Here is an 18,282-nt window from a genome sequence, read left to right on the forward strand (position 1 = left end):
GCCCGATTATAAAATTCTCCCACAACTGGAGAATCGGCCCGAAAAGGGCAAAAAAATCGTACAGTGTCCGACCGGCTTACGGTTTAGATTAGGGCATGAAAAGGGTTAAAAATGAACGGGAATCATCACACGGTCCTCGCTACATATAGCGAGATGAGAATGTGTGTGTGTGTGTGCTGAACCCACTGCAGTTCTCCTCATCAGAGCCGTCCGAACAGTCCGTCTGCCCGTCACACTCGGGGTTGGCTTTGCTGATGCAGCGGCCGTTCTTGCAGCGGTAGGTGGTGGCTGAGCACTTAAGCATCAGAGCTGAAGGAGACAAGTCAGCCATGAGACAAACGTCCCTAAAGAAACGTCTGATTTAACGATGCGGCTTAACCAGGAGCAGCCCCCTGCATACCCGGTCAGACCAGCACAGTCAATACACGTTTATCCCTCTAGTTTTGTACCAAAAAAACAATTTAATTACTTACTTTTTGGTGTTTTTTGACACGTATGTCGATCTGACCTTAAATTGTTTTTTCTGTACATGACTAAAGGGATACATATGGAAGAGGATTAGGGCCACTGGAAAAAAAAGGAAAAAAGTTTATTATTTCAGTATAATATGAGAAAAAAGTCAGAATTCTGAGAAAAAAAGTATTTTTCCCCAAATTAAACTGAAATAATATTAAAAAATCAGTTAACTTTTTTTCATTTCTTCAGTGGCCCTAATCCTCTTCCGTAGAATCACGCCCTTTACGTAGTTTAAAGTCTATTTTTCATACAAAACTAAAGGTTTAAAAGCAAATCTGACGTCTTGTGGATGCGTGTTGATTGTAGGTATGCTGGTCTGATGGGGTATGCTCATCTGACAGAACGCCGCTCTGCTGATCTCCTCTGGATCTGGTGACGTCCATCTGAGTTTCTTACATTTTTCACACTTGGACTCATCAGAACCGTCGCCACAGTCGTTTTTGCCGTTGCACTTCAGGTCCTCTGCGATGCAGCGTCCGTTTCTGCAGGAAAACTGCTCTTTTTTACATTCTATGAGGAGGAAAAACATCATGAAGCCATCAGAGTAACTCCAGCATGAAGCCATCATCGTTGCTTTACTGAAGCAGTTCCCGTTGGAAGGAGGAGGTTCTGCAGAATGTTCCAGAACTCACCACAGCCTTCTTCATCAGAGTTATCCCCACAGTCGTCCACGCCGTCACACTTCCACGCCTTTGACTTACAGAGATTGTTTTTACACATCATCTGCGTGACGTCGCACTCTGCGACAGAAAACCAGCAGTAATTCAGATATTTAATCACTTATCAAGCATTTATTCAAATGGGAGGACATGAAAGAATTTAGTTAAAACATTGGTTATTTCTGGCTGATATGAAGAGTTTATTAATATTTACTTTTATTGTCACAAGTACAGAGAAATGAAATTTACTCTCTGTATTTAACCCACCCCCTGTCACAGGGGAGGATTTAAGAAATGTGGGGCCCTATGCAAAGACAGGCAGGGGCCCCTCTGAATGGAGAAGACAACACATAGAACAGCCCCGTTCTCCAGATAGAGAAATGTTAATAGAATAGACATCCATTATCTGTTCTAGGTTGTGTCCCTCTCTTCTTGTCCCTTTTCTTCTTGTTTTCCTCTCTATGTTTTGTACTCAGCTGACTTTTCATGCTGTCTCTAAAGGAATGAAAGATTTTTTCCAAGCACTAAGCTCACTTAGCTGATTGCTCCTTCCTGTGTTTCCAAAAAGGCCAAAGTAAATAACCCAGTCCTTCTTTTCACTGTAGACAAGCCATGATCTGCTTATCTGTTCTCCATTTTTCATTTGGATGAAATAATAGCTGCATGAATCATGACAGCAGACAAGATACAGGAGAGCAGGAGGCGGGGTTACCAATCTACTCGCTCTGGAGAGCAGAGTTCGCTGCTTTTAGATGTTGTCTCCAAAGTCTCCAGTAGCAGAAAAAAGTCTCTAGATTTGGCGCTAGGAGCTTTTTAGAAATCAAAGTGCTAGAGGGGTCTGAAAAGTGGCTAAATATAGCGACTAAAGCGCTAAGTTGGCAACACTGCTCTTTGCATGGTTTGTTTTCAAATGGTTTGCTGCTGTCTGATTGGACCTTTCTGAACATGTGCAGCAAATGGACTGATCCAATATGGTGGACACTGAAGGGGGGGCTGAGACACACTTAATATTATCAGCGTTCTGATGGCATTTTAGCCAAAGGATTTTGATCAAAAACATAATTAATGTGCACAAATAAGGAATAATTGTATTAATTATACATGGAAACAGAGTTTTATGGGGCCCCCAGGACCTAACCTGACAATATTTCAGAACAACATACCCTCTCTTTAAATTTTAGTTTCAAATATTTTATTCTTCATAATTTTGTTTCTAAAACCTAATAGTTTGCTTTGCTATTCCTATAATTTAGTTTGAAAATGTTTAATAAAAATATTTGTGTTTATTCAGTCCGTATCTAATAAAGCTGCAACAATGAAATAGTTCAAATATAACAATAATGTACTTTTTTTTATCTCAGAATATTATAAAAAAATATTTAGCCCTTCATTTATTCTCTTGATACCAGAGGAAGAGGCTGGTTATCAAACAATCATTATGTGATCAATCCAGTTTAGATGTATTCATTAATAGCATCTTAATTGGACTCACTGCAGTTGATCTCGTCACTGTTGTCTCCACAGTCGTTGTAGCCGTCACATTTCCGATCGCTGATGATGCACATGTTGTTGCTGCACTTGAACTTGCCGGGACAAGCTGTCAACAACGTCACACACTGAACATAAACGGCTCCATCTCTCTGGAAAACTGTTTGATTTAGCGAAAATATCCGCCTTACGATTGGTCGGGATGAAGGCTTCGTAGTACGCGGTGAATCCCTGATAGACGAGCGACGTGTCGGACTGGAACCTGATGGTCATCTTGTTGCTCTCGCTGGTAAACACGTTGCTTTCTAACCTGTTTCCACACAACCTTCGACACAGACATAGGATCCAATCAGGTTCTTTGGTTGCTCCACAGTGAGCTTCTCACAGGAAAAGGCCAAACTAGTCAGAGTCTGATGTTTTATTTAACTACTGGAGGCTTTTTCCTGCTACACTGGAAAAACCATCAAGAAATATGTAAAAATGTCTTAAATTAAATGTATTTACCCTTAATTTGAGCAGGTAAATGAGGTAGTTTGCCAATGGAATTAGTGTTTTTAATCTTAAAATAAGATAATTATATAACATGCAAATGAAATGTGTTTTTCTTATTTTAAGTGTAAATTGTCTTGTTCCATCTGCAAAATGTTTATTTTACCTCCTCAATCCAAGAACAAATGCACTTATTTTAAGAAAAAATGTCTTATCTAGATCTCGATTTTTTTTTTCAGTGTAAAAAAGTTTTTCCTCTCCACTGTCGCTACAAGCATGCATGGTATAAAAGTATTGTTTTTTTGAGTCAATGAGTCGATGCAACTGGTTTTCCTTAGATAGAAAACATTTTTGAATGTTATTATTGAATAAAAAATACTTCCAGGCAAAAGAGCTGAGGATGGAGGAAATATCTTTTAAATAAAACAATAAAAGGAAGTTAAATCCTAGTTTGTAACATTGTCATCATCGTTTAATCTTCTTCCTGCAGTTGTGGTTAAAAAAATGAATAAATATTCTTACCTCTGATCTTCGATCTCCACATAATCACCGACACAAGTTGCTCCATCTTTCCCAACTTCAAACTTTTTGAACTCGACCTTCACAAACTTGTCTTGAGGAACCTGAAAATCAAACCCAGTCCTTTCTGAAATAAGATCCCAGGATTTTAAATGAGCAAAAGATAAGGATGGGAATGTTGTCCTAACTGCAAATACTTCCAAAAGTATTTCCATAGATCTGAAAAATATATGTAATTGTTTAACATGTTCATAATCAGTCAGTTTTTGGATTTTGTTTCCAAGTTTGAAGACGTTTCTCTTCCATCCAGGAAGCTTTTATCAATTCAAAATGTCAGAAATAGCGTTTAGTTCCAGGTTTTATACCAGAGTTCACGGGTTAGTGGACCGCGGTCCGGACTTAGACCCACCTGCTGGCTAATCCGGGCCCATCCTGATTTAAAATATTTATAAATTATCGCATTTTGCGCAACGACAGTGTCTAACTTCACTTGCGCCTCTTCTCCTGTTAATACGGTAAAGCCCTGGGGAGCGTCCGGCTCCAGGCTGCACGTGATCCAAATGAGCCAATGAGCTGTCAGTCTGGGTTGCTGCTGCTGCTACTTTTAGACACAGCAGGCAAACCTGTGGCAAGCCGGGCGATTAATGTTCTCTACTTCAAAAAACACTTTAGATTTTAAAATGGAAAAATTATTTTTTTCATATTTTGTTATTTAAAACTCAATAAGTAACATGGATGCATAAAAATTCATTTTATATCATTGTTAAATGCTGTTTAAAGTAACAGATTATAATTAAAAATGTCTCCGGAGCTTTACTGGTTGATGATTTTCTTTATTAGGACCCAACTGATTTTTAAATTTAAATTTTAGATCCTGCTTTATAAAGCAGCCCAACAAAGCTTAGTTTTTGTTAAGAAAACCTGCAAATTGAAACGGACGAACGTGTCCATCCCCTTTGAATGGGGGTAGTTAGGGTTCTTTCTTCTGACCTCCTGATCTCATTTAACGACCCCCCTTTCAGAGACATAGACAGGTATGGGGCAAGCAAAATCAAGGCTTTGATGGGCTGCTGGATAAAACCTGGAACTAAACGCTAAACTTCCTGGATGGGAAGCGAAACGTCTGCAAACTTGGAAAAAAAAGTCCAGCGGATTGTTTTTTAAAACTTTTTTGCAGTTGAATTTTAATGCTTTCATCAGGAAACAGAACTCAGCCAGGAAGCGGTCGGCCAACTGATGGAGCGACGTTAAACTTCATGTAACCTTCAGACTAATTTCATTTCCCCTTTAGATTTGGGAAACTTTTGGGAATATAGTCTATGAAAGACCGAAAGCTCTTTAGATAAATATGAAATAACTTCAATATAACAACTGCACTACGGCTAGGATACAAATACATGAAATCCATTTTCAATCTCCACCCACCAAGTGTGAAATGGTTCCTTCCAATCTGTTAGACTTTAACATACCTGGATCAAACAGAGCTCCACTATAAGCAGAACCTTTCCTGCTACTTAAACTGGAGCCATTTAAACCTACCTGGATCTCCCAGGTACAGACGGCTTTAGGAGGATAGTTCACAGGAAATAATGACGAAGAGAAGTTTCCTCTCTCTCCCAGCAGCTTTCCTCCACATTCTGAGAAACAGAAGCAGAACAAACATCAGACACCAAATGCAAAATGGCAACCTGACAAAAACAGAAGCAGATCTTCCTGCCTGCAGTGTTGGCTGGGATCTGGGAGTAGTAGGCTCTGAATCCAGGGAAGTTCTTCTCACTGTTGGTGACCAGCAGAACCAGCATGACGTTCCCCGACGACACGTAGGAAAGGGAGCCATGGGGGTATCCACACTGCCTGTAGGAAGAGAGGAGAAATCAGGCCTCAGGGACATCTAGATCAGGGTTACTGCACCTGTTAGACGGGACTAAATGTGCTGGTGAAGATTCTCAGTCATCCAGGTCATCAACATTAACAAAAACAATCCACTGGACTTTGTTTCAGAATCAGACATACTTTAATAATCCCAGAGCGAAATTACTTTTGCTACATGCTCCAGATATACAGACATTTATATTTATATATATATATATATATATATATATATATACTATCGAGGAAATTTTTTCGATTCAAAATGTCAGAAATAGCGTTTAGTTCCAGGTTTTATCCAGCAGCCCAACAAAGCCTGGTTTTAGTTTAGAAAACATGGAATGAGGGTTTTCATTTGAGGACCAGAATGTTCACATTTTGGACAAAGAAGATAGGTGAGAGGAACGTGAAGGAAGCCATCCATGTTAAGAAAGAAAAAAGAACCTTTCAACCAACCAGATTTCAGCTTTCAAAAACCTCCAATGCAGCGATAGAGTTGATTCCTTCCCACTATCATCGCAGCCCCAACACCTTTACAGGAGAACAGGCCAACAATTCCCTCTAACGACCCCCCTTTCAGAGACATAGACAGGTATGGGGCATTGCAGGCTAACAAAGAAGCCAAACGACCCCCTAGGTTATTTCTGTCGGGCATGGAGTTATTAGCTGTTGGTTGAAATTTATGTTGTGGTTGGCTGCCTCGTCTGCCTGGCTGTGTGTTTCCTGGACGGGGCCGCCTGTGGAGCTGGTTGACAGTTGCCTTTTGGATCTATGCTTCTTTTTCTATGTCTGCTTCTGTCTCCTTGAACCCCAGTGGGCCTCAGCAGATGGCCGCTCACACTGAGCCTGGTTCTGCTGGAGGTTTCTTCCTGTTCAAAGGGAGTTTTTCCTCTCCACTGTCGCTACAACACTGCAAAAATGATCTTGAAATAAGTCAAAATTTCTTAAATTAAGTGTATTTACCCTGAATTTGAGTAGGTAAATAAGATGATCTGCAAATGGAATGAGTACTTTTATTCTTAAAATAAGATAATTGGATAATATGCACTTAAAAAAGCATATCTCTTACCTCTGCAATTCAACAAAATTAACTTATTTTAAGAAAAGGTGACTTATTTAGATTCATTTTTTTCCAGTGAAGCATGCTTAGTGTGAGGGATTGCTGAAGAGTCAATGAGTCGATGCAATCAGCTGGTTTTCCTTAGATAGAAAACTTTGAATCAATCTGACTGGATGATCTGGTGAACTGGAAAGTGACCTGAGATGACATGATGTGAATTGGAGCTATAGAAATACACTGAATAGAATTGAAATGAAGTAAACTCGATGTAGTTCTGGAGCGCATCTAGCTATCTTTCCAAACCTTAAAACCTCAATCTTTTCAAGATGGTTAAAAAAATACTGCTCTCCGCATCATCGTCTGCCATGCTGTTTGTTTTTCTTGCCGATTCTGTGCAGCAAGAAGCAGAATAGTGATCTATGTCGGTTAGTAATGGCCGCTCAGACACAGCTCGCATTTGAAAAGATCTTATTCGTATCGGATCCAGGACCACAGAGCCAATTGACTCTGTGGTCCTGGAAAAAAATCGGATCTGTGTTCAGACTGCCAATCAATGATCAGATCCAGGTCACATTGGGGTAAAAAAATCGGATTTGGGTCACTTCAGGCTGCGGTGCGAACGTAGCCTAATTGTTGGTGAAAAGCTAACTGTATTTTGCTGAAACTGTTACTGCTGTACTCTGGCGTCTGCAGTCTGTGTTTAACACAGTTCTGCTTCGTCTGAGATGTGTCCTAAAGGCTGATAAGGAGTTCCTCAGACTCGTCCTTCCATAAAATAACAACTAGAGTCTCTCAGCCTTGATCAAGAGATGCTACGAGGAAATCGGGACCAAACTGAGAACCAACACAATCATCTTTAACCCCACCCACTTGTGATGTCATACACCTGCTGGCCCCCCAAAAACCAAATGAGGAACTGACTCTGTGAGGAGTTGGGACTCGATCGGAAGCAGCGAGTCGTAGATCTGGATGAAGTCCTTCTCACAGTCATCCTCCAGGAACAAGGTGTGGAAATCCAGACGGACTCTGTGTCCCTGTTCGGCCCGAAGGCTCCACTTCTGGGACGTGTTGGGAGGATAAGTAGAGTCTGGGAACCCGGGAGAATCGATTTTATTCTTGTTCTTGACATGCAGGTTGATCGGCACTTTCTCTAAAAAAAAAAACAGATCATGTTTGGTTTAAAGGTTCAACTCCAAATCCACTGCATTTCCTACTTCATAAGAACCAGAACCAATGTTCTGTTCCGGTATGGAGAGGTTCTCACCAGTTATGTTGGTCCTGCTTAGCCGCAGATCCAGAGCTGCCAAGAAAAGCAGAAAAGATGTCAAACAGGAGCCAAACGGGCCGATCAGAACCAACACAATGTAGGTGAGGAACTGCTGGAGGTGTAGAACATGGTTAGCATGAAAAACACCAGACTTCATTCAGATGTTGGTTTTTAGGCTAAATGTTTACAGTATTTTATTTTTATTGTCATCACACTGTCGACGAAAATTAGTGTTTTAATTTTTTCACTTATTAAGGCTAAAATGAATTAAATCACAGCGAACGTATTAGTTTTAGGTTTAGATAATTAGTTGCTGCCATGCGGCCGAGTTATTCAGCAGGATGAGTTTCAAAGCAGAGTTTCTAATAGATTCAACCTTAAACTTCTATTTCAGCGGTCCCCAACCACCGGGCCGCGGACCGGTACCGGTCCGTCGGTCATTTGGTACCGGGCCGCACAGAATAAAATATTTATATAATTTATCGATGATCAGAGTCTGAGTGATGTTTTATTTAAAAAAAATATAAAAAATTGCGGTATTCTCTCCAAATTCCATCAGTCGGCGCATCTGTGCCTCTTGACACAGGTTAATTCAGGTCAAGACGCATCCTATCTATAACCCTAACCTGCATCCTACTTCCTGTTAGGGCGACCAAAACAAAGCTACGGAGCAGACTGGACATCAGGAGCTCACTTCGTGTCATTGTCTCCGGTTACGCCTACATGGGACCGGCTTGTTTTGGAGAAACAAGCTCAGGGCTCCCACTTATTCAACATAATGGTGAGTTTTATTTTTATGCTGTTTTTATTTGATTTTATGCCAGCCAGGATCATTTTAATCGATCATATTTACCCCCCCACACTTTAAAGGCCGATCCTTGAAAATATTGTCTGACATATAACCGGTCCGTGGCGCAAAAAAGGTTGGGAACCGCTGCTCTATTTCATAGTGAAAGAATGAGGAGAATCGATATAATTCTGTTTTCCTTTTGGTTTGCTTTTAAATTAGAAATAATAATCAGAATACCTGTCCTTATTTTTTGTGGGATTTTTATGCTGAAGTTGTTTCCAGGTGATGTAGAATCTATATCAGATGGTTCTACTCATGAATACAGCAGAAATGTACTGTTAAACGTGAGTATTTCAACATTTTAACTTGAGTGGAAGTATGAATAAGTATATTTTACTTGCAGTTGAGTAAGATTTGATGGTGAGTATCGATACTTTCACTCAAGAACTACAGTTGAGTACTTCACCCACCGCAGGCAGACAGCGCTGAGTACAGAGAGTTAACGTTAGATTACACATATTTATTCAGATTAAAAACTCTTTAAAATGAACTCAAACTGGATTGATATATGCAAAGATTTATATTTTGCAATTAAATATTAATATGATAAGTTTTATATTAATATATTATAAGATTAGGTTTTACAAATATTTATATAGTATATTATTATTATTATTCAGTATTTTAAAGATTTGACAAAAAAAGTCTTTAAAATGACAAAAAATTAATAAACAAAATAAATAGTAACTTTACTCTGTTTTAAAATCACATTACAGCAATGTTTACTCTATAGATCAAAACACTCATTATCAAAGAGCAATCCTTTAAAATACTGAATTATAATAATATACTATATAAATATATAATATTTCTAAAACATAATCTTATGATATATTTATACAAAACATTTTGTTTATCATATTAATATTTAATTGCAAAATATATAACTTTGCAAACATCTCATCCAATTTGAGTTCAGTTTAAATAGTTTTTCATCTGAATAAATATGTGTAATCTAACCAAGTTCAGCACTGGACAGGGCCTGTCCAGTGCTGAACCTGGTCTTTTAAGGGGTTGTTAGACACTAGATATCGTAATATTATCTTGACTCGTCTTTCATGTGATTAAAATGAGATCTAAGGCGCTTCCTATTCTTTCTGACAGCAGCTGTCTGAACTGTGGTCTGATCCAAGATGGCCGCCTTCTAGGCATGTCAGCCACGCTGCCAACAAATAAATTATTTTCAAAAGGTATAGGGAAGCATTGTAGAAAGTAGGGATGCAGGATATAATCGGCCCCCTATCGGTATCGGCCTTAAAACTGAATATCGGACATCGGCCCCCCCCACCGATATTTGACCCGATATTTGATCAGCTTCTGAGTTTCTAAAGTCTAAAAAAAAAATAAAATACTACTTCTTCTTCTTCCTCAAAAACTTCTTTTTTACAGACTTAAAAACTTCTAAAGACGAGGGAAAAAATATTGATACATTAAAATATCACAATATCTTCATATGCTGATATATTGCCATTTAAAAACACCATATAAATCTCTTTTACTAATGAAATATTGCTATATGTCATCGTTATGCTACGAAATCCCCCGAAAATTCACCAAATGTTGCCACATTTTTATATGTTGATATATTGACGCAGTATCGATCTATTTTACTAACAAAATCTCACAAGAATTTGCAAAATATCACGAGAGTTTGTAACAGAACGATGAAATTTCACCAGATTTTGAAAGTAAAATAGATCGATACCGCGTTTTTAAAAATCTATTTGATATCAGCATATGAAAATATATTTGGTATATTATTTTTCAAAGTGTCAGAAATGGATAACAAAACTGCTATTTTCAATGACTACTTATTTTTGTCCAGCTTTAACATCGGTATCGATATCGGTTATCGGCTACATGAGTTTTAAAATATCGGCATATCGGATATCGGCCAAAATCCCAATATCGTGCATCCCTAGTTTTAAGTTTTGTTTGAGTTTTTTGTTTTGTTAATTTGTATATATGTATGATGGTATATGTGTATACATATTTATGTATGTATATGTGTAGGTAGGTATGTATTTATATGGATATATATAGCAACATAATTATAAATATTGTAAATTAAAGAAATACAAGAATTAAAGGGGTAGGAGTACATAAGTTTTACTTCTTCCTACTCCTTTTCGTACATGTAATGGAGGTATATTATTTAGGAAAGAAGGGTACCTTGTTTGTTGTTTTTCTCTTGCATGTTCGAAATAAAGAATAAAAAACAAAATAAAAACAGCATCCATTGATACGTCTACCTATATAATGTACTCTGTTGAACTGATTGGTTCAAACACCTGTGTGAGCCATGAGGAGAGCATCAGCTGCTCGTTGGAGAGGAGAATCCCAGTTTTACCAGCAAGGACAGCAGAATTATCTCAGAGGTACAGGAATGCAGAGCCGTCCCTAATCAAGCTCCTCCATCTCCTGTGCTCCGGTTCTTCATGGCATTAAACTTCCAGGTGGTTGATGGCGGCTGCAGGATGGAGAACCAGAAGCAGCTCTAAAGGTCACCAACGGTTTCAGGAAGTTCCTGCAGTCATGCCAATAACTTCCTTCTCTGACTATCAGGAACCGCTTCGGTGCGGTTTGCTTCTATCTGGTGGACCTTAACCTGGGGCCCAGATCAGGTTCTGGATCCCATCACATCTTTTTTTTTTTATGTTTTTGTTTGAAAAAGCGGCAGGAAATAAAATCTGAGGAACTCCTTGTTAGGTTTATTCAGTGATGATTATAAAGTTAATGAAACATTGGAGAAATGAGATGCTTCACTCTGTTTACGGCAAACTGTCATGCAACGGTGGTAGAAAACTGCTGATGTTTGTGCAAAGCTAATCACAGTTATCAGGAGACCAATCTATTCTGGGATTCAATCAGAGGAGCATTTTGTCCTACGACCTCCTGATCACTTGCCTTGTCAGAAGAACGCTCTATTTTGTAACCCACCCTATGTGTTATGATCTGCTAATAAAAAGGCTCTGCAGAGGAAGTCCATCAGAGAGTAGATGTAGCTGAATGTAGCTCTCTCCTTCTGCAGAAGCCGTTAAAAAATCCCTCTTCTGTGTAGACTCAGTTCCTGTTTTACGAACCTACATTTTTGAACCTAACACTCCTGGGTGAAGATCATCCAGCTGGATGAGCGCCCAGCGTGGTTCTGCCCTGAGGCTCCGGTAGAACAGCCGTGTAACAACCGGTTAGTTTAGTAAGAACCATCCAGTCTGGTCCAGATCTGAGCAGAATAACATGAAGGTTCAAAGTGCTGCTGGAGATTCTCAGTCATCCAGGCGAACTTTGTAATGAAAGTTGGTGATGCTCTAAGGGTGGGGGCGCTCTAAGGGTGGGGGCGCTCTAAGGGTGGGGGGCTCTAAGGGTGGGGGCTGATGGAGCTACAGTTACTCCACGCTTCCATTAGGTTTTTATATTTTCCAAAAATGAGCTCAAACATGTTTATTGAATGCTTTCCTGTTGTTGAGAACATAAGAGAAGCATAAACAATAAACACTGATATTTATGAATATCAGTTAAAGAGATGCCATATAGTGCATTATATGTATATAAATATAGGGCCCAAAAACATTAATGTATAAAAAAATAAATAACAGCCGGTTCTGATGCCAAAATCAATAAATCATGCATCCCTAGAAATACAATTTCAATTCCATCCATCCAGAAAAAATGAATATGCTGCATTTTAGATATAGCTTTTTTTTTCCTTGTAAACTTTCTGGTAAACTTGGAGATATATTCTATTGCATGTTGCATATCCCAGTAAATCTGTTTCACCTATAAATCTGCAGCTCTCACTGCTTCTCTCTTTGCTCTGTTTAAAAAAAGATTAATGAACCTCTTTACTAATATAATAAAACCAGAAACAACATTTCAAGATCTGTTGAAGCTCTGCAGTCTGATTCTATCTGGACAATAAGAAAATGTGTTAATTTTAACCTGTAACTGGGAGTCCTGGTCCTCTGAGAAGCCAAGATTTATTAAACTAATAAAGAAGAACACAACATTTAAACTATATTTTCTCAAGCTTCTTGCATTATAATACTAACTAGAATAAACTTACAACCTGTTGACATTTTTGGCTGAAAAAGCTCCGTATTTCTAACAAACTAAGTTTTCGGTGGAGTCTATTATTTCCAACCAACCCATCTACTAACTTTTTCTTAAACATGTAGCTACTTTGTGCGCAAATCAGAAGTCTGAAAGCGACAGATCCGATGATGTCACACCGAGAGGCGGAACAAGGGAGCACAGTCGAAGAAAAAAAAAAAAACGCACTCAAAACGCTCTGAATAAAGTTAGCTACACCCAACCTCAGTTACCTTTGGCTAAAGTAAATGAGCAGAAAGGGGAGAAAAAGCAGAGATTACTGGCGGGGACATGTCCACACCTGTCCTTCAGAACGTTACACCTGTACATCCAGGTCATAGTCATCTCCTCGACTTTGAAGTTTGAAGACACTTCACTTCCCATCCAGGAAGCTTTTTCAATTCAAAATGGCAGATTTAACGTTGAGTTCCAAGCTTTACAGAGTAGCCACTAACGTACAAAATGAACCAGAAGAACGGGATCGCCCCTTAGGAACGGGCAGTCATTTGGGATTCTTTGTTAGCCTGCCAAGCTAACAATTGCCCCTAACGACCCTCTTTCAGAGGCATAGCCCAGTATCGGGTATTGTAGGCATTCCTAAGGAGTGGACCTCTTCCTCTGGTTCAATTTGCATGTTTTCTAAGACGAAACAAGCTTTTGTTACTCGGTAAAGCCTGGAACTCGACACTATTTCTGACATTTTGAATTGAAAAATCTTCCTGGATGGAAGAGAAACGGTTTCAAACTCGGAAACAAAGTTCGGTGGATTGATTTTAACTTCTTTTTATGGAATAAAGGCTCAAACCTTGAGAGGAGACGCTCCTGAGGGTCAGAGATTCGGTGGGTCTCTGGATCTGTCGTCCCCGCTGGGCATGCTGACTTCCTGCCGACGGCTCCAGGGACTGGATGGCTTCATTCAGCGAGGCCTCCTGGGAGGCGGGGAGTTCAAACTCTGACTCGTAATATGCCAGGATGCTGTCTGGGCCACCGTCTCCATCGCTGCAGGAGACACACCGTGAACAGAGGAGGAAAGATCTCCCACCACCATCGAGCGTCCTCTCGCTCATCATGAACATCAGAGAAACTTCCGAGAACATTTCTCTGAAGCGTTGGTGATCTAGGAGGAGAACATGTGCAGCATACCTGAATGCCTGGACCGAGCAGCGTGTGAAGTATTTGTCCAGGACAGGGTTTTCCGAGTACATCCGTCTGAGCTGAAAGAGAAGGAGTTGAGTCAGAAGGTTCCACCTCCACCTGCAGAGGAAGCGATGGTCAGGCGCCGCTGGTTCTCACCTCCTTGTCGACCTGATTGGCCAGCTTCTTGAACTGGAGGCTGCTGGGATCCTCATACTCCGGAAGGAAGGGCTTGCCACTGATCCCCACAGAGCCGATGTAGACTTTCTTCACCTGGACATCTTGGTTAGCTGAAGAAAAGACCAGAAGAGAACCTCAGCCGGATGTGAATGCAGCAGCTGATAGGGTCTGGGATGTTTGGCTGGACGCCGTGCCAACAGAACCAGCGACTCATGACATCCCGGTGAGATCTATGTCCTCCCTGCTCTCTGCCAGACTGAATGAAAGACTCCATTCTGCAGTTTGTCCAGCAGGGGGCTCCTGCTGTTCCAGACCCTTCCTCTCTGCTGGACATGGAGACGAGTCTGGCTTCAGAGGACCAATCAGAGTGGACGGTTCTGAAAACAGACTCAGGTTCTGCTCTTAATTCATTGAAGAAGTAATGAAAAATATTCTGGTGAAGTTTCTCAGTCATCCAGGTCAGTCATTCCAAACAATCCACTGGACTTTGTTTCCAAGTCTGAAGACGTTTCTCTTCCATCCAGGAAGATTTTTCAATCCAAAATGTCAGAAATAGCGTTTAGTTCCAGGTTTTATCCAGCAGCCCAACAAAGCCTGGTTTTAGTTTAGAAAACATGCAAATAGAAACGGATGAACGGGTCCCCCCCTTTGGAATGGGGGTCGTTTGGACTTTTTTGTTAGCCTGCAATGCCCCATACCTGTCTATGTCTCTGATAGGGGGGGCGTTAGAGGGAATAGTTGGTCAGGCTGAATAGGTGAGGTCTTTTATTTCCCCTGTAGAAGACGTCGCCTAATCAGCCAGGCCAGCAATCACTCCACTCATATCTGGTCTGGGGGTTTAATCCTTAGGCTGCACTACAACTCTATTTCTGACATTTTGAATTGAAAAAGCTTCCTGGATGCGAAGAGAAACGTCTTCAAGCTTGTTTTTTAATTTTTTTGGAAGTGATGAGAAGTTTTTAGGATGCAGTTAAACATCTAACCCACTTCTAAAGAATGAGGAACCAGAGGAGGAGTCCTAGGAGGGTGTGGATGAGGACAGAAACCTGCAGACCGGTTTCAGCCTGAGGTCGTGGTACCGCCCTGACGTCTGTAAAAGGAGAAGCGGTAGAACCGGTCCGACGAGCCAGAGCATCATAGCACTAATCCCTGGCTGTTGTCCAACCAAACCCAGCTGCTGACTCACTTCCTGCTGAGACAGAACCTGCAACCTGTGCAGCTCCTAACCCTGACCCGTTCCCCAGAACCCCACAGCAGCTTACAGTGGAAACCCCACACCAGCAGTCCGATCAGCAGAGCCAGCAGCCCGGCTCCAAGCGCTAGCCCGATCACCAGCCGGATACGCCGGTACGGTTTCTTCTCCACATGCTTCTGATCAGAGACCGCCAGGAACTGCTCCGTCGTGTCCCAGTCCTACAGAGAGAGAGAGACGGGACATTTCATCAGCTCTGAAAATCCAGCTTAAAGGAATAGTACACCCAAAACATGATTAGCCTTCATTTTCTACTCACCCCCATGCTGAACAACACTCTGGAGTACTTTTTTGATATCTCAAATGCATCTGGAGATCTGGGAGGCTTCTTGCTGTCTGCTGACAATAATGGAGGTCTATGGTGCCCGAGACAGAAAGGTCCATAAAAGTCCACAAAAAACGTGTCATTCAGCTCGGCAAAGAACTCATGCTCTTCCTCAACACTGAAGTCCTCAGACATTTTTCTTTCGTTGTTTCTTTCTTTGCACAGGTAAACAGCACATTTCTTCTTCTATGCTTGCATTATCGGCAGAGCAGACGCTGAATGCGCACTTTCGTCTGGTTTGGTCTGCCGCAGTTTCCTTAGACTCGTGAACGCGCTTTCAGGAAATCCTATACACTACTGTTTATGCTATAAAAACATTCTAAATGACTTCGTTTCGAGTAAATTCTGGACGCTACCCACTCAGGACACTTGGAATACATTGGACGAGCAGTATGGAGGAATATTGACACGTTTTTTGTGGACTTTTATGGACCTTTCTGTCTCGGGCGCCATAGACCTCCATTATTTGAATGTCAGCAGACAGCAAGAAGCCTCCCAGATCTCCAGATGCATTTGAGATATCAAAAAAGTACTCCAGAGTGTTGTTCAGCATGGGGGTGAGTAGAAAATGAAGGCTAATCATGTTTTGGGTGTACTATTCCTTTAATGTTTCCACCAAACCTGAGTCAGAGGTTGATCCAAATTCTATGGATCTTTAACACCCTCCCACAAACATGCAGAAACCTTCCTCTGGACCGGTACCAGAACTTCTGGAATATTTTGTTCTTTTTTATGAGAAAAAAATCCTATTAGGTTTCAGTTAAACTGAAGCTGAGCAGAGTTCCCTTCCCCTGGTGGAGAAACAAGAAACCAGCCGGTGAGGAACTCAGAAAGAGAACTTTGGTGAAACAAAGCTAAAGGATCGGGGGGGGGGGAACTTCGGAGGAACGCAGGACTAACGAAGAACTAAAAAACTAAGTAAGAACTGAGTAAGTTGTGAGTAACCATGAGGAAACGTTGGAGGAATTCTTCAGAGAAAGAATTTAGGCAAGGACTCAGGAGAGTCAGTTTAGGAATTTGGAGGAATTCCAGAACTTTGAAGGAACTTAAGAAGATCTCTGGAAAACTTTGATACAAACCAAAGCAACTGAGTTCTGCATAACATCAATATTTACGTACGTTAAACAGGTTTAGTTGTTATTTCTCTCTAATTATACATAAGACTCCTAGATGAGACACACACCTTTATCCTTTACCCCATAAACCGGAGAAACTGTTCTGAAAACGGCATCAATTCTGTGCTGTCATCTTTATTGTTTGTTTGTTAGCTATTTTTGTTGTTATTTTAAGGTTAATATTAAAATATTTAGATTTCAGCTTTCAGAAATCTAAAATGCAGCGATAGAGTTGATTCCTTCCTTGATGGAAGAGCAGCAGAACTTCTCTGCTGGATCAGAAGGAGACAATGATAGAAAAGTAGAAACGTAATGACCTTCATGGAGCCGAGATCTAACATTCCTCTGAGAGCAACCAGAACCAGAACCAGAACCAGAACCAGCTGTTTAAAATCTCTGCTAACAGAACAAAGTCTCTTCCAGCTCTTATTGGTGGATTAAACTAAAAACAGAGAGCTAGCTCACAGTTAGCATCCGTTACATTGGAAGGAAGCTAAACAGTCTGACAGCATGTTGGAGCGACATACCCTGTCTGGTAATGATAGATCTATGTCTCTACTGATTGGAAATCAGAGTTTATTCATCTTTTTTGATAATCTAAGAGCTTTCTGCTTTTTCTATGTAACAATTAGTTAGTTAAGGTGTAAGAAAATGTTTTTTTGTTTACTCAAATCAGTATTTTAATGCATCTCTAGTCAAATTAGTTAGGTCATTCAAGCAGAGAGTATCTCTGCTGCCACCCTCTGGTTTAGAGGAGAACTGTTTATTGCAGACCAGGTGAATGACGTCCGCATGTGAATAACCCCTCTAAGCCAGAGGGTGGCAGCAGTGATTCTCCCTGGTGGAATGACCTAACCAACTTGACTAGGTTATTAAATAATTAGTTAATTTAAAGTTGATTAATTTAAATGAATTGACTAATGATTGATAAGCGTCCATTTTATTAAAAATCTGAGCTAACTATCATCCCTACTGACCGCCATAGGGCGGTGCTGAAAGCACTGAATGTTCACTAATGTTCACTCCATGAGACCATGGCCCATTCCCCATTCAGAAGATTATACCAACACCTGTGACACCCCGGGTGACCAATCAGAAGCTACATAGGACAGCATCATCCAAGCTCTGTTCCTCTTCTGGTGGAACCAAGGTTTCTGAACGAGAACCTCTGACAGTCCTCCTAGATTCATAGAACCATAGTTACATGTGTCACTTTTATTTTCTACATAAAGAGAATATTTATATTCTAAGAAACGCTGGATTTAACCAACTGCTTGGTCGAGCCTGTTGGGGGATTTGATTGGGTTGTTTCAGTCGGGTATGAAGTTATAAGCTGTTAGATGGCATTTTTATTTCTATGATGTTGGGTTGCTTAGATGGCTGGCTGGAAGGTTGGCTGGTTGGTTGGTTGGTTGGTTGGTTGGTTGGTTGGTTGGTTGGTTGGTTGGTTGGTTGGTTGGTTGGCTGGAT

General features: G+C 40.6%; 1 protein-coding gene across 1 annotated transcript in view; it reads right to left on the reverse strand.

Moving 5' to 3' along the window:
* The window catches only part of LOC119792000 (suppressor of tumorigenicity 14 protein-like), a 34,474-nt gene that overhangs the window by 13,782 nt on the left and 2,410 nt on the right, over positions 1–18,282 (reverse strand). Inside the window, exons 2-15 of the mRNA XM_038298422.1 lie at positions 15,383–15,533; positions 14,100–14,230; positions 13,950–14,020; positions 13,612–13,805; positions 7,865–7,900; positions 7,522–7,750; positions 5,389–5,525; positions 5,211–5,308; positions 3,675–3,775; positions 2,855–2,988; positions 2,668–2,772; positions 1,149–1,256; positions 913–1,026; positions 187–309 (exon numbers count right to left, since the gene is read on the reverse strand). Of these exons, the coding sequence (XP_038154350.1) occupies positions 187–309; positions 913–1,026; positions 1,149–1,256; positions 2,668–2,772; positions 2,855–2,988; positions 3,675–3,775; positions 5,211–5,308; positions 5,389–5,525; positions 7,522–7,750; positions 7,865–7,900; positions 13,612–13,805; positions 13,950–14,020; positions 14,100–14,230; positions 15,383–15,533 (1,732 nt within the window). The remainder of the gene's footprint in view (positions 1–186; positions 310–912; positions 1,027–1,148; positions 1,257–2,667; positions 2,773–2,854; positions 2,989–3,674; positions 3,776–5,210; positions 5,309–5,388; positions 5,526–7,521; positions 7,751–7,864; positions 7,901–13,611; positions 13,806–13,949; positions 14,021–14,099; positions 14,231–15,382; positions 15,534–18,282) is intronic.

The sequence above is a fragment of the Cyprinodon tularosa genome, unplaced genomic scaffold, assembly GCF_016077235.1.
Source record: "Cyprinodon tularosa strain WSP-4 unplaced genomic scaffold, ASM1607723v1 ctg407, whole genome shotgun sequence".
Taxonomy (NCBI): domain Eukaryota; kingdom Metazoa; phylum Chordata; class Actinopteri; order Cyprinodontiformes; family Cyprinodontidae; genus Cyprinodon; species Cyprinodon tularosa.